At 37.4% G+C, this 17,485-nt stretch overlaps 2 protein-coding genes and 1 non-coding gene across 3 annotated transcripts; 2 read left to right on the forward strand and 1 right to left on the reverse strand.

The window, feature by feature from the left end:
• Positions 1-8,097: 8,097 nt before the first annotated feature.
• Positions 8,098-10,809, reverse strand: LOC110900969. Its single transcript, XM_022147824.1, has one exon. The coding sequence runs from the start codon at positions 10,807-10,809 to the stop codon at positions 8,098-8,100; it is 2,712 nt and encodes a 903-aa protein (XP_022003516.1).
• LOC118485995 lies at positions 10,310-10,416 on the forward strand. Its single transcript, XR_004877852.1, has one exon. It is a non-coding gene; the product is annotated as a small nucleolar RNA R71 (small nucleolar RNA).
• A 5,579-nt stretch (positions 10,810-16,388) lies between the features above and the next one.
• LOC110900968 lies at positions 16,389-17,006 on the forward strand. The gene has a single exon (XM_022147823.1). The coding sequence runs from the start codon at positions 16,389-16,391 to the stop codon at positions 17,004-17,006; it is 618 nt and encodes a 205-aa protein (XP_022003515.1).
• Positions 17,007-17,485: the final 479 nt, after the last annotated feature.

The raw sequence follows: 17,485 nt of genomic DNA on the forward strand, positions 1-17,485 counted from the left end.
ACCATAATCATAACCGATTGAGCGGTTATACAAAGTTTCATAACCATAACCATTGTTTATATTGGTTATCGGTTATTAGTGGTTCGGTTATGTTGGTTATGGTTCGGTTATCGGTTATGGTGGTTAATTTGCTCACCCCTAATTAAAAGCTCCTGTGTCCTTGGACGACCTGGGTATCTTACCATCACTATACTACGCCAACGATGGGTGCACTTGTCCTAGCATGTTGTAGAGAGTGATAGTGTTATATCGTGTTTTATAAATTTAAAACTTGATAAAAGAGTAAAAAAAAGTACTTAAAAATATAATTAAAATCATACACCCTCGATCCACGTCAGGCATCTTAGTGACCAACTCGTTGAGTTTGGAGAATGCGACACCCAGTTGTTCCATCAATTCATTAAACTGTTGGTTTTAGGCATCATCTCAATTAATGAACTCATTTGCTCCCCCACTTGTGGTGGTTGTATCAGTAGGTATTTGTGGCTTTTCAATCATAGAAATACTTCCTAATGCCCCTTGTTCTTGGTACTAGGGACTTCCTTTAGTTTGGCTATCTAGTACTTTAGCAACATGGAGTAGCTGTATTGCTATTGCCTGCAGGGTGATCTTAGCTATGTTCCCACTATCTTCTTGAAAACTTGTGGGTTTTTTCTCAAGAATAATTTAACCCACCACCGCAATCACCTCATCAGGATTTACCTGAGAGGTATGAGCCTCTTCCTCATGTGGGTAAGGATTAGATTCCATATGTACCAGGGTTGTGTTCTATTGCTCCATCTCTATGATTTGTGGTTGAGATGTGCCCTTATTTGGTACATTGGATAATCTGCCTTCATGAGTCTTTTTGCAAAACTGATGGTTTGGTCGGCTTGGTTGGCTGGAGGCACTGAAGACTATAGTGAAGAAATAATTACAGTCTTTGGCTGAGTTTTTGTTTCAGCCTGACTCTCAGGGACCTCAAAAAGAGTTTTTGTCTCAGCCTGACTCCCGAGTAGTCTTTGTTTTGGTTATTTTTGAGCGAGTGGCAGTGGGCTTAGAGGATTTAGAAGTCTTTTGTGCTAAATAATTCATCCTCTTTTTGGTGGTGGTTGTTGTGGGTTCCTCTGGGATAGGTTGTTCCCTTCGGTCAGCAAGAGCAGTGGGCTCAGGGTGTTGTTGCTCCTCAACTGCTGGTTGTGCAGGGTCACTGCCTTGCACAGGCACAACCTCTTCTTCAACAAGTTTTTCTTCAGTTTTGACCTTTCCCATTCTTGTAAAAGTTTGAGCTAAAAGTGATTTGATGGGAAGGATAACACTCATCTTGTAGATCTCTTCAGGCAATTCTATTTCTAGTATTCCCATGATAAGTCTGGGGTACATCAAAAGTTTTGAAGTTGAGTTAACATTAGATAACAGATCTTTTAAAAATTGATTTGAAAGTTTAAATTTTGATTAAGTCTAAATAAAGTATGCAATATACTGTGTTGACTATGGAACTTCGTTCCAAGAACTAGATTTACCTGACAAACATTGCATGAGTGTGTGGAAGAGGAATTTAAGAGCTAGACCACAATCTTTCGTTTAATAAGTGACATACTTGGTATTCCCATAATAGCCCCGATCAATAAACTCTAAATCCATCTTAGTTTTTAAAAATTTGTCAACCCCTTCAGCATCTTTGAGTTGAAGACGAAGTGATAAAATTTCAAGGGTGATAACAATGGTTATATCCCCAATCTTTGTGTTAATGCACAACACTTTTCCTTTGTCATCATGGGTTAGCTTGGCTGTATTCCAGAAATCATGTAAAGTGCTTTTGTAGATTGTGGGGTTTATAGTTAGGGCATGATAAAAAAGTGATTTTTCTATGAGATCAATAAAATGATGATACTGAGTGTGATCCTTCTCCTTAGTTAAATAAGGTTGAAGGTTATGGGTAGGATGCAAAGCAAGGTTTGCCACGATTAATGAATGAGAGATTGAAGATTCAAAAAGTGGTTATTTGGATTGCAATTGATCATAAAAAGGCTCGTGATGTGAGAAATGCTTTTGTTAAGCCAGTCAGTAATGGCAAGTGCGAGAAATATGCATTTGACTATGTTAACAAAGCCTTTGGAAAGACGTGTGAGATTTCTGAACAAGACATGTAGTCTAAGAAATACAAGAAAAATCAAAAGAAATCTCCACAAGAGAAGGCCCCTGCAAATGACAAGGATAGACATCCGAATTCATCCTCGTTTGCAAGAAAAGTGCAAGGAAATCAAGCACAAAAAGGACTACTTCATCCTTCAGGGCCTGCAAGAGCAAATCAAGCTAATCAGAATACTTTCAACATGAAGAGAGAAACATGCTTCAATTGTGGCATTCCTGGTCACATTGCTTGAAACTGCACACGTCATCCTTATGTACCCTATTATGCTCAAAATCAGAGGGTTACACAAAAGGATAACTACCATTCCAAGCCAATGAAGGTATCATCACCTAAGGAAATGAAGAATGTGAATCCCAAGGTTAAGCCATCTGATGGGGATTGGAATGCTGCTAAAAACAAACGCAAGTCTGTTCAAGAACAAAAAAATCTATTTCTAAAAATAATAAACCTGAACCAGCTAAAGTTGCTCAACTGAAGGCAACATACACGTTTGTTAAGCCGAAACAAATTTGGAAACCCAAAGGCAAAGTAGAAGCATCACCAATCTTAGAAACCAAAGAGAACATGTGCTTAAAGGAAGTGTCTTATTTTGATGCTTCAGGGAAACCTAGGACCACAACGGCATGGGTATCAATGTCTTACAAATCTCCTTACTTTTTAGGGACAACCAAGGAGGAGTTGTTGACAATCCTTGGAATGTTGATAGCGGTTGTTCCAGAGACATAACGGGTAACATCTCACTATTTCAAAAAGTTCAAATATTTTTTACAGATGATATGTTTCCTTTGGAGGAGATAAGAGAGGTAGCATAAGAACAACAAAAAGGTACAATTTAATTTTCGTGCTTTGATTTTAACATTGATTAGCCTTCAATCTAATGACAGAATGGTTAAGAAAAAACAACAAAAATAGTTTCATTTTCTTTTGTTTATAACTTTGTACATACATTTTCATTATTAGGTAAATTTGCGCATATAGTGTGACGCACAAATTTAGGGAGGAAGAGGATGATATATGTACATATGCATTGTTTTAGGGGGAGAAAATATACATTGTTTTAGGGAGAGAAAATGAGAAAAATACAAAAACATTTGAAAAACATAAAAATTCAAAAAGATTTTATTGCATCAAATGGGAATTGAAATAAATGTTTGTGTTAAAAGGCTTGATTAACACATGTAAGGTGTTATAGCTGAAAAGACTAGGATCTATTGTGATATGTCGATAGGTTTGACGCTCAAAGAGATAAAAGATACCAAGTGATATAAACATAACGAACTATACATCATGCGGGTAACATACCATCGACGTATGATTTTATGGTCTTAAATCATACGTTGATAGATAGCCAACGTCTGAGGTTTCAGGTCTTTATGTTGTTAAGTCATCCGGGGATATCATGTCTGTCATTCTATTGCATCCAGATTATATGCAGACCTAGGCACGGTCAGGATATCTTAAAAGAGTCAAAAAGAGGCCAAACACCATAAAGGAAGAGAATCTCACAACGAGAGAATTTCGTGTGCTTTTAAACCAAAATTCCTACCAAAAAGGTATTTGCCTAACCCTCGTTGGACACAAATATTGGTCACCCTGCTATACGAAAGTACTAACCTGTTCATCAATAGCCTGACGTTGTAAAATCAAAAGGATGAATTCAGTATACTCACATGCTACGATGAATTGTTGTGCTTACCATCACCGCGGGGGTATGCCATGGTATGGGACACACGGATGTTGTAGTATAATATTACCTTAATCGTATCACGAGGTTGAAAATTAAAAGTTGAGCGTTATGTTTAAGAGGACAAATATATTGACAATCACACAGACCAGTCTGATTAAGCATGTGTTGAAAAGTGTTTCTTAGTCAGCCTGAGAACGATTTTGATCCCACTGCAATTGTAATTGTATATTATAACTATTTGAGTTAGTTTCTTTATTCTTGTTTATGTTCTTATCTATTTAAAAATTAGAAAAATAGAAAATCCAAAAATAGAGTGTTTTATTTGTTTTATTAAAATATTATTAACCATTCTTGAAGAATTGACTGATCATATTAAAGTTGAAAGAAATTTGATGTGTGAAAATGTGTATATTAAATTCGAACAAGTTTTAAAAATGGAATCACAACCTAAACCACACACAATCGGCAAGTGTACCGGTCGCAGTGTAGTGTAGATGGCAAGACCGGATATCAAACCGTGGACACTATACGCAAACTTTAGATAATGAACCTCTATCGAATATATAGTTAACTTTTAGATTTGTTTTGAAGTGATTTTTAAAAATTAAATATTAACTAAATTAAATAAGAAGATGTAGGAAACAAAACAAGCAAAACGAAGCAAACACTAGAGCAAATTATGGTCAAATATATATGAGATAAGGACTACCTAGGTATCGAATCCCTAGAATCATGCAATGCTAATGTGACAATGATAACGGTTAAATATCTATTTCCCTCGATTGACCCCCCGCTAGAGATGTCCCAAACGAAAAAGCAAGACTAAATGTGAAGTGCTAGAACGAACCGGCTCGAGCTATCGATACCAAATACTACGAAAATCAAGCAATGAAAGCAACTTTACCCCCAAAACCCTCAAATCGCAAAGCAAACCCAACCTTGATAATTGAAATCCTAGGAAACCTTAATTACGATGCAATAAACGAGCCCAAGCTATCGGTCACCCAATCTACCCACCAATAATTAGCTAATAACCTAGCTCACCCTGATCGTCTTTCGAGTTACAAGATGAGGATGCACGTTTTAATATAGTGATTTTAATTATTAGTCAACTTGGTCAATTTCTCAACACAATATTCAACCCGAAAATCCTAAGATAACCGAATTAAATTGAATCCTAAGTCTAGGGGGAATTTCTTCGTGCCTAAACCGCTGAATTTATTGACTAATAAAATAATCAAAACATACCAACATGCAATATCAAGAACAATTACAAGGAAAAATTATGTAAATCACACCAAATAACCGAAATCATGTCCACTATGCATTGCAATCAACTAGTTCATCTCAACCCAGGTAATTTAAAAAGTTTAGCTACTCATATTAAATAAGAACATATCAATCTCAGTTCTAAAAATCAAATACGATATGGATTCAATGCAAAAGATTAGAATATTAAGAATAATATCGAACCCGCGATGCTCAAACACGAACCGAATGTGTTTTTTATTTTTTCTGTTGCTTGCGCCAAAACATGTGCCGTCCTATCTTTCTTTTCTTCTTCGTGCGACCCAACTGCCCTTCAAGTTTTCTGCCCCCCCCCCCCCCCCCCCAACTATTGATGATGATCTCATATTATAACATTCTTTTCTTCTTCGTGTGACTACCACCTTTGCGCTTGTTGCCCTATGGCCCAAAGCCAAATTACGAAAACATTCTAACATGTTCATGTTTGGCGGCCCACTAAGACTTCATCCGAAAAATAGGAAGCCTCCATTATGATTTTCTTGAATAAAAATATCCAATTCCTCCACTCTTGCTTTTCAAAAAGAATTATGATATCTCTTTTTTTTCTTTGATATCTATGGCCATAAATAATAATAATAATAATAATAATAATAATAATAATAATAATAATAATAATAATAATAATAATAATAATAATAATAATAATAATAATAATAATAATAATAATAATAATAATAATAATAATAATAATAATAATAATAATAATAATAATAATAATAATAATAATAATAATAATAATAATAATAATAATAATAATAATAATAATAATAATAATAATAATAATAATAATAATAATAATAATAATAATAATAATAATAATAATAATAATAATAATAATAATAATAATAATAATAATAATAATAATAATAATAATAATAATAATAATAATAATAATAATAATAATAATAATAATAATAATAATAATAATAATAATAATAATAATAATATAGAGATAAGTGGGTTCGACCCGATCAAGGAAAATAGTGGCGATTTTAGTTCAGTCATTGACAGTCTACTATACTCAACTGGCTGGTTATTTGTTTATTACTCGTTTCCGCTCCATTTGCGTCAGGACCTGCCAAAACACCAAATAATGTAATCTAATACTAAAATCTAAATAAAACAAATAAAAATTATACAAAAACTATACAATTCACACGGGACAAATATGTGTATTTTACAACACATCAAATATCCCCACACTTAACCTTTTGCTTGTCCCTAAGCAAAATCCTAAGCAGCATGTCTAACTCAAACACTTTAACAAAAACGTAAATCTCGAACAAGTTAAAATGCGAACTACGAAATCATCAAACACAACAGTTTCACAAGACTTACATCGTTCAAAAGGTTGACGAATCGTAACATTTATATAAAAACGGGCCTACCTAATCAAGCTTTTCTTACCCTCGAGCAACCAATCATGCAATGTCAATACCCCTCACAATATCACTCATCTCTCGGCTGATAAATATGTAATTTTGAGTGAACTCTCAAAACCAAACTATGAAGCATACTATTATAAGCTTGTACGTCAATCAGATTTCCACCTATTTGTTGAGATTTAACACGGATCAAGAGGGCTTTATTGGGTAGGTAAGGGCTAAAGGTAGGTTTTTTTTTCTTTTTTTTTCATTTTGGGAATATATGGCTAAAGACGTAAACACACGAAAAACCGGATATGCACGAAACAAAATACTAACATATTGGTCATTTTGACCTATAACTTTATTCTATTTTTTTTCTTTTTTTTCAATTTTCAATTTTCTCTCTTTTTTTCATTTTTTTATATATATATTTTTTCTCTTTTTTTTCATTCAATCACATATAAACATCACGTAATACGATCCGGCTATCAAATCATAAATGGGTAACAAACGAAAGGCTAGGCTCAAAGTGGTGTAACTAAGGTTATTGGTGAAACGGGTCAAAACACGAGGCTAAACAAAAGGTGATCCTAATGCCTCTATCATATCCATGCCAAATCCTAACCGAAGGTCTCAAACCGTATCAAAACGCACAAGTTCTAAAGTAATGCAACAAAGTCGGTAAACACACATGAAACGAAAGTAGTAAACATATAAATATGACACATGTAAAGGCTCAAATCTCACTATCATGTGGTAAATAAGGGCTACCGATATCGACAATGCACAATCAATCACTCTCCGGCTCAATCCACTATCCTAGGCATCCCAAAACCTTTTACTTTCAAAAAAACCGATTCAGTCAACCTACTATCCAGCAACTTAAAGAAACATGTGCTCTCGACTCGTAAATTCGACAATTAAACCGTTTTTGACCGACATTTTGAAAAGGTTTTTCGTTTTCTATGCGCTAAAGGACCGGGACTCGCAACAAACTCACTTTTTTTTCAATTTTTCAATTTTTTTGTTTTTTTTTGTTTTGTTTTGTTTTTTTTTTTTTACTCAAAACTACCTAAAAAACGTAGTCTCCCATCCCCACACTTAAAATTTACATTATCCCCAATGTAGGATGAAAGACAACTAAAAATAAATAAGAAATAAAACCTAAAATAATATACAAAATAAAAAGATAACGAATCGGAAAGGACTTAGCTGGTTAGGACAAAAAATCAGTGCCAACTGCGCGTGTCTTCAATCCGAACTCGTACACGATCGTATAGCATTTCCTTCGCGATCGGCTTTGACTCTGACTAGTACACTTGGTAACTTCCTTGAAATTGGTGTACAGCTCCGAAATCACCCGAATGGAGATTGAGTACGGGTGGTACATATCCAAACCTGCATAAACAAAAACAAGCAAAAACCAAGCAGTACCGACTCGACAAAAAAAAAAAAAAAAAAAACATTGACTCAAAAACTAACTTAGACTCATGGTACAAAATAAACGACTCAATATACAAATAAACACGTATCACAAACTACCTAGAATATACCAAATAAATAAAATTACAAAACTTTACAAAACCTCCCCACACTTGAATTCAATCTGGAGGTTTCTCCTTTATCCAACCTCGGTCTAACCCGTTCAATTCCACCCTTTTTCCAGTTTTCAATAAAAAATCACTTGTGAAATTGAAAAACAACCTAGAAAACTCAAACGGGTCAACCCACCAATATTTAAACTTACCTGGACCAAACTTGATTCGTGGCATGTAATGAGGAGAATGGTGTTGTGCAAACTTAAGTGGTTCCTCCTTTTTATACCATCTTTGCACCCTTACAACATGTTGATCCAAGCTTCTTTGCGCCTTCTCTCGTGTTCTTGTTGGTGTGAGTGGGAATCCAACATCTGCTTCCTTCACGGGCCAGCTATCAAACTCGTCAGCCATTTTTTCTTCTTCTTTGACGACCTCAAACACCTCAAATCTAGGGGGAGGCTCGGTAGCCTGCGACAGAGGGTCCTGCTTAACATCCAACTCAGTGACCCCACTCCCCTGATCATCCACACTCGCAACATGCATATCAGACGCATCTCTCCCGCAAACCTCGCTGAGGAGGCTACCCACATGTGACATAAGAGTATCGATAAAAAATAGAGTGTCATCATGCTGCTGGGTATGCCTCATGGAATGCTGAATGTCGAATGTGACCTTATCCTCATCAACTCGAAGAGTCAATTTGCCGTCGTACACGTCAATGAGTGCGCGTGCAGTGGCAAGGAATGGACGACCTAAAATCAACGGGACCTCAGAGTCTTCGTCCATGTCAAGGATGACGAAGTCAGCTGGAAATACGAATTTGTCGACCTTTACCAACATGTTCTCCACAACGCCCATTGGGAACTTCACTGATCGATCAGCCAACTGAAGACTCATGCGCGTAGGAGACGGCTCGCCTAGATTGAGCTTAGCAAAGATGGAATATGGCATAAGATTTATGCTAGCCCCTAGGTCTGCCAGCGCATTGCTAACGGTGAGATTTCCGATCAGACACGGAATCGTGAAGCTACCGGGATCAGACACCTTCTTCGGTAGCTTGTTCTGCAAGACGGCAGAACACTCCCCGCTCAATGTGGCAGTCGAAAGATCCTCTAATTTCTTCTTATTTATAAGAAGATCCTTCAAAAACTTCGCGTACTTCGGCATATTTGATAGGGCCTCTACGAACGGGATGTTTACATGCAGCTTCTTCAACATCTCGAGGAACTTGTTGTACTGCTCTGCGTTCTTAGCCTTCACTAACCGACCTGGGTAAGGGGGTGTCGGTTTATACACCCTCATCGGCTCCTTCTCTGCCTCCTTCTTCTCTCCTGAAGACCCACTGGACTGTGTTGTACTTGCTGGGCGCAGCCTAGGGTGCACTTTGCCAGCTGGTGTCTCCATCTCAATCTCCTCGTCGACCTCCGGGTCCTCATCGACTACCGGCTCGACCTCTACACCTCCTCGACCACTCCTCGTAGTAACAGCCTTTGCAGTGGCATTCGGATTTCCAACTGTGCTACTAGGGAGACCGCCCTGAGGTCTTTGGTTCAGCTGATCGGCCAGCGAACCTACTGTCCTCTCAAGGTTTTGGAATGATGCGCTCTGATTTTTCATGAAAGTCTCGTGCTCCAAGAACCTTACCTGTGTCTCCCGATGTCGAGCATCCTCCTGCGTGATGAACTGTGTAAGCAGCTGAGTCTGCTGAGCTAACGTCTTTTGTTTCTTCCTTAGCATCTCCTCTAATGTCGAGTTATTCGCACCTGAACTCGCTCCTGCTCCTGCGTCCTGAAACAAACTCTGATGCGGCTGAAACCCCGGTGGGTTGTTGTTCTTCCAGCTGAAATTCAGGTGATTCTTCCAATTCGAATTGTAACGCTCCCCGAAATTTCCTTGATTTTGATTACTCACAAACTCTACCTGCTCTAGTGACTCAGTAGGAGCAATAGGACACGCGGTCGTGTCATGCCTCCCAGTACATATCTCGCGTAGCTGCTCCTTCTGTATCTTCATATCACCCACCAGCTTTTGCAGAGCGTCAATCTGTGCTTGCATCCTAGTGACTTCATCGACCCTATACACCCCTCTCTGTGTAAAAGTCGTTTCTCTAGAATCAGGAAATTCGTAGCTACTCATCGCTATATCCTCGAACATCTCAGTGCACTCCTCTGGTGTTTTGGCGGTCATCAGATTGCCACCAGCAGTAGTGTTCAGCATATTCCTCGTGGCGGGCGTCACTCCATAATAGAACTTCTCAACTAACGCCCAATCCTCGAATCCGTGATGAGGACACTTGAGTAACAACTCCTTGAAACGCTCCCATGTCTCGTAGAACGACTCTCCCTCCTTTTGGCGAAACTCTTGAATCATGCTCCTCAGACGAGCAGTTTTGGCAAGAGGAAAGTACTTGCCCAAGAACTTGTCTTTCATCCCAGCCCAAGTGGTGATGGATCCCGCAGGAAGGGATTCCAACCAAGCATGGGCTCGATCAACAAGTGAGAATGGGAATAGACGCAGCTTGCAGGCGTCCTCGCTGACGCCCTGCCCCAGAAACGTATCACAGATAGCTGAAAATCGAGAAAGATGGACATTCGGGTCCTCAGAAGGTAACCCATGGAACTGGATGGTGTTCGTAACCATCGTGATGATCTCAGGCGGAATCTGCCAGCGATTAACTCCGATAGCGGGTCGGGTAATGCTGGATCGAGCATTGGCCGCGTTCGGCCGGGCGTAGTCTGCAACAACTCTCCTAATTGGGGGATCAGCGTCACCCATAGTGAAAGCCAGAAGATGGAATGTGTACTGAGACAACTAATCTAAAAACTAAAGCAAATCTAACCCTAAAGGCACAAATTGTAAGCAAAAGGCACCTAAAGGCAATGGAAATCTACGAAAGCAAGTAAACAACTAAATAGACGACTCGGGTCGTTCTCTAAAGTGCCAGTGTCCCTGGCAACGGCGCCAAAACCTTGATGTGTGAAAATGTGTATATTAAATTCGAACAAGTTTTAAAAATGGAATCACAACCTAAACCACACACAATCGGCAAGTGCATCGGTCGCAGTGTAGTGTAGATGGCAAGACTGGATATCAATCCGTGGACACTATACGCAAACTTTAGATAATGAACCTCTATCGAATATATAGTTAACTTTTAGATTTGTTTTGAAGTGATTTTTAATAATTAAATATTAACTAAATTAAATAAGAAGACGTAGGAAACAAAACAAGCAAAACGAAGCAAACACGAGAGCAAATTGTGGTCAAATATATGAGATAAGGACTACCTAGGTATCGAATCCCTAGAATCATGCAATGCTAATGTGACAATGATAACGGTTAAATATCTATTTCCCTCGATTGACCCCCCGCTAGAGATGTCCTAAACGAAAAAGCAAGACTAAATGTGAAGTGCTAGAACGAACCGGCTCGAGCTATCGATACCAAATCCTACGAAAATCAAGCAATGAAAGCAACTTTACCCCCAAAACCCTCAAATCGCAAAGCAAACCCAACCTTGATAATTGAAATCTATGAAACCTTAACTACGATGCAATAAACGAGCCCGAGCTATCGGTCACTCAATCTACCCACCAATAATTAGCTAATAACCTAGCTCACCCTGATCGTCTTTCGAGTCACAAGATGAGGATGCACGTTTTAATATAGTGATTTTAATTATTAGTCAACTTGGTCAATTTCTCAACACAATATTCAACCCGAAAATCCTAAGATAACCGAATTAAATTAAATCCTAAGTCTAGGGGGAATTTCTTCGTGTCTAAACCGCTGAATTTATTGACAAATAAAATAATCAAAACATACCAACATGCAATATCAAGAACAATTACAAGGAAAAATTATGTAAATCACACCAAATAACCGAAATCATGTCCACTATGCATTGCAATCAACTAGTTCATCACAACCCAGGTAATTTAAAAAGTTTAGCTACTCGTATTAAATGAGAACATATCAATCTCAGTTCTAAAAATCAAATACGACATGGATTCAATGCAAAAGATTAGAATATTAAGAATAATATCGAACCCGCGATGCTAAAACACGAACCGAATGTGTTTTTTATTTTTTCTGATGCTTGCGCCAAAACATGTGCCGTCCTATCTTTCTTTTCTTCTTCGTGCGACCCAACTGCCCTTAAAGTTTTGTCGTCTGTTGCTTTTTGTATCTGCCCCACAAACTATTGATGATGATCTCATATTATAATAGGTGACTACCACCTTTGTGCTTGTTGCCCTATGGCCCAAAGCCGAATTACGAAAACATTCTAACATGTTCATGTTTGGCGGCCCACTAAGACTTCATCCGAAAAATAGGAAGCCTCCACTATGATTTTCTTGAATAAAAATAGCCAATTCCTCCACTGTTGCTTTTCGAAAAGAATTATGATACCTCTTTTTTTTTCTTTGATATCTATGGCCATAAATAATAATAATAATAATAATAATAATAATAATAATAATAATAATAATAATAATAATATAGAGATAAGTGGGTTCGACCCGATCAAGGAAAATAGTGGCGATTTTAGTTCAATTGACAGTCTACTATACTCAGCTGGCTAGTTATTTATTTATTACTCGTTTCCGCTCCATTTGCGTCAGGACCTGTTAAAACACCAAATAATGTAATCTAATACTAAAAACTAAATAAAACAAATAAAAATTATACAAAAACTATACAATTTACACGGAACAAATATGTGTATTTTACAACACATCAAAATTTGAATTGTGAAATCTGAGTACAAGTACTTAGATGTACTAAGTGTTCATATGGTACTTTCATCAGTTGCATAAAAATGTTGCTTATAAATTCATGAACATGTGCAGAACCTGATTTAAATCAAGAAACAGTGGTTGATGAAGAATGAGTTGTTGTTAGCTGCTGACAAAGCATGAAGCATCACAACAACAAGATATACCTGAGTCAGAAGAACCAAATACAAGTCATCGTCTGACAATGATAGTACTTTTGAAGAAGTACCAGTGAACCTGCTTGAAAGAGAAAGATTGAAGAAGAAAAAAGTTGTTGAGAATCCTCCTCTTACATTCTTTTTAACAAGATTTTCAAGCAAAGCTGATTGAGATCCTGATATGAAGCTAACCACAAGAGAAAAAGAAAGAGACCCAATGCTGAGAGTTCAGAAGTCAAGAACTTACTCAACACCTACATCAAAGCGACAGCCATAGACATCGTTGAAGACGTTGCTAAATTCATGCTATGAAGACAATTTGATGCATCAGTCTATGGGGAGATTGTTAGGCCCTAGCAGTGTAAGACTGACGTATCAAATATATTCAATGGGCTATGGTAGCGAACTGGGATTTAATTGGGTTAGTTTGTATTAGGTTTGGACCTGTTTAGGTCATTTGAGCCATGCCTAAGGCCATGTGGGCCAGGCAAGCCCAAGGGGAGTCCACGTGGAAAATGGGCTTACCTAGGTATTTAAGCTAGTTTATTTCACAAACTAGCTTTAGACCTCCAAGTTACAGAATTCCATAGAGATAGAGAGGGAGGCGATTTTGTGATGTTTGTGTACTCATACCAGACGTTTTTGCTAATCAATAGTAATAGAAACGTATGTGAGTTAAAAGTATTTTCGGTGTTCTTGTTTTTCTGTTTTTTCTTGAATCTCAACAAGTTTGGATTCCGCCCAGACTTGGTGTTTGTTTGATATCATTAAAAGATCCAAGTTTTTGGGACTTATAGTAATCTTGTCCCAACATTGTGTGGTAAAGGTCACTTATTCGATTTCAAAGATCGTCACCCTATTGATTGTTACCTATTTTAAGAAAAATACTATTAATATAAAAAAAATTAAATCATTTTTTAAACATATTCACAACAAATATAAAATACATTATACTTAGAACTGAGTTCTCCGAAATAGAAAGCCAAACTTTCGTCAACACTACACCTTCATCATTTGTCCATGAATAGACGCGACGATCCTCTTTGGCTTTTTCCTTCTTTCGTTTTTTTTTTTTTTTCGCGTAGAGGGTTCAGGTGTAGGTTGCGTCTTGGGTAAGGATTAGGGTGTAGGGGACGTTTGGGATAGAGGAGTGAGCGGTTGTTATTGAGGGAGGTTTTGCATCTGTGATGGAAAAAGCATAGGGAGGTTCGGAAGAAGATGCCTGTATGCCATTATGTTCAGATCGAAAGAACAAAGTTGAGTCGGTTGAGGCGAAGTAGTATTTGGTATTTCACCTATACCATACAATTTATTCGGATCGAAAGAACGATTCTGGGGAAGCATTTTTTTTATAAAACTTAAGAGATTTTATAATTTTTTTAGTGGGGTAGATGAGTTTTTAGTAAAAATAGTGGAATGGGTTGGATTTTAAATAGAGTGAGTTATTTAGTTTTTAAAATTAAAAAAATCTTTTTTTATTAATGCTATTAGGGTCCAATGACTAACCACAACCAACCATTGCACACAACCTCATCACCATATGTGCTCCACGCCGATGAAGTTTTTTCCGCCCCACACACCACGTCAACCACGGGTCGGTGTGCCCGACATGGAGAGGCTTTCACGCCAACTTCCAACGCCCACTCCGTATAATCTTAGTGGGTCTTATACTTGTGTGTAAAGTCGAGACACATTTTTCTTAAACAACAATTTTATTATCAAAGCTTAAAGTAATTTAATTTACTCAAGTGTGAAAATAGAAATTACAAAAGTGAAATAAAGATAGGTTACAACAATTAAAGCTCCTACCGAATCTGGATTCTAACATGTTCATTTATTTTTTAATAATTCATAGAGCATATAAAGTTTAGCAGAAAAAAATGAGAAGTGAATAAAATCGTTTCAACTTCACACCACTATATTTTAAAGAATAAGTATGGAACCAGATGGTATTAAGAATTCAAAACTAACTCACTATATTTTAAGCTTAAATATTGATCCAGATGGTATAAAGTTCAATATATATGTTTCCATATAGAAAGGGATAGACCTCAAAAGGTTTTAAAAGCTAATATACATTTTCACCAAGTCTAGGGTTAACAAAAGTACCCCACATGGAGAGTTCCTTAAATCACTCTTTTTCTCTTTATTATGGGTTTCCTACCGAATCCACCTAACAACCCAGTCGCTGTTTTTTCCTTTCACTACAGTTTCGCCAAAAGCCATCAGATTTCCATCTCACTCTTTTGGGTGCACCTCCTTGCCATTATGCCGATCCAACGACCTTCAACACAATTGTGCTTGGTTAGTTAGCTTTGTTGCACATTTCATATTTGACATACACGAGCCATGTGGCATATTAATATTAAGTTTCATTTGGTGTCATAAACCGTTACTTTCTGTAAATAACTATGCAAGATGCATAAACAACAACAACCGTGTCTAGTACAATCCTGCCCGTAGCGAAGCTAATGGTAAGCTATGGAGAAAGTGAGATGTCTACAAATATTATCTATATCCCGGCGCATAAAGAAGCTGCTTCCAGAAATACTCGCAGTTCCAAAGTTATATCCTGATATACGAGTCAAATCAAAATATTCATAGGCGCATAGCTACTTTAAAAACTGAAAAACATATTGTACTAAAAATCTGCAAGATGCTTGGTCTTTCTAATTTATGCATATCGAAGAATATATTTGCAATTTTCAATTTGTTTTCTTTCAGCATTGCTAGCTCGATTATGAAATACTAATCCCTTCATATCAATTAGTATTTAGTTTAAAGTAGTTTTAGAAGGTAGTTATGAAATATAGGGACTGAAGGTGTAAAACTGAAAGATTGTAACCGACACCCTAAGGGAATCGATGTGTCCCTTGGACACACCTTTTCGGTCGACGGCAGCAAGCAAAGAAGGAACGGACACGACTTTTGGATTCAATAGACACATCTGTTCATGTTCATTCTCATCCACAAGATTCAAGAGACGCACCTGTTCGTGAAAGGACACATCTTTACACTTGCACCCTTTGAACACTATAAATAGGGATAGATTCATTCATTGTAAATAACTCATGTATTCGAATTCAGTTATATGAAAGTTTAGTTTATCATTTACGTTCTAGAGATCAAAAATCATTCTGGGCAACAATTGGTATCAGAGCATCTAGGCGCATCGAATCGCAGGGTTTTCGCGATCCGGTTTTTTATTATTTTTTTCAATTCACAAGTTCAGTTTTATTTTCGGTTCAAGGTTATCGAACCAGGGGTTAGCAATCTAGGGTTTTGATTCCGGGGTTTAGTAGGAATTGGATCGTTTTATTATTACGCGTTATGGGAAATCGCGGGTTAAGGATTAGAGGTTTAGTGAAACCATGAAAATAAAGTTTATTAAAAAGTGAAGATTGTTCGGTCAGAAGATATGTCTGGAATAACCAGACCAAATCCACAAATTGTAATTCAAAAGGAAGGAAGTTCTCTTTCCCAATTTCAGTGTCCAATCTTGAAACCGACAAACTATACGGTTTGGGCAATTCGCATCAAAACGATTTTGGAAGCGAATGGACTTTGGGGAACGATTGAACCGACAGAGAATACACAGTCGGATGTTAAGAAAGATAAGTCGGCAATTGCTTATTTGTTCCAAGCAATACCGGAAGATTTCGTATTGCAAGTTACAAATTGCAAGACTGCAAATGAAATTTGGGAAATTTTGAAAACAAGACATGTTGCCGTTGATCGGGTACAAAAGGCTCGTTGGCATACACTAATGTCAGAATTCGAGTTAATGCAAATGAAAGAAGATGACATTGTGGACTCTTTCTCCGCAAATATAAACAGTGTTGTTACACGGGCAAGTGAATTAGGGACAACACTGAGTCAACCGACTCTGGTACGCAAACTCCTAAATGTTGTGCCAGATAATTTTACTCAGATTGTCGCCTCCATGGAACAATACTCCGATCTAGAAACAATGACGCTAGAAGAAGCAATCGGAAGATTAAAGACTTACAAGGAAAGGCTAAGGTTAAAGAAATGAATCCCATGAGATAGCCAAGATAGATTGATGTTTACACATCATGACAATAACTCAGGCAGAGGAAGACAGTTCGGAAACCGTGGGCGTGGCAGGTTCAACCAACCGCATGGAAATTGGCGAGATAATAAAGACAAGCAAGGCACTAAGAATGAAGGATCTTCACATAGACCTAGAGGTGGAAATTCTAGGAATTGAAGGAAGTTTGGAAGGAATCAAACAGACACAAGTAAGATCCAGTGGTTCAAGTGTCAAAAGTTCGGACACTTTAAGAAAGACTGTCTCGAGAAAGATGTTGTACAAGAACACTCAAATGTCGTCGAGGAAGACGAAGCACCCGTATTGCTAATGGCAATACAAGAAGAAAACGTTGTTCAAGAAAGGGTTCTGTTAAACGAAGAACGCATAGAACCAGTAAGGTACGCTGCAGAAGATGAAAGTCTATGGTACTTAGATAATGGGGCAAGCAACCACATGACAGG

This window comes from Helianthus annuus, chromosome 13 (genome assembly GCF_002127325.2).
Source record: "Helianthus annuus cultivar XRQ/B chromosome 13, HanXRQr2.0-SUNRISE, whole genome shotgun sequence".
NCBI classification, from domain to species: Eukaryota; Viridiplantae; Streptophyta; class Magnoliopsida; order Asterales; family Asteraceae; genus Helianthus; species Helianthus annuus.

Excerpts from the sequence above, each read along its gene's own strand:
- LOC110900968 (XM_022147823.1), top strand. The coding sequence starts at position 16,389 with ATGTCTGGAATAACCAGACCAAATCCACAAATTGTAATTCAAAAGGAA.
- LOC110900969 (XM_022147824.1), bottom strand. The coding sequence starts at position 10,809 with ATGGGTGACGCTGATCCCCCAATTAGGAGAGTTGTTGCAGACTACGCC.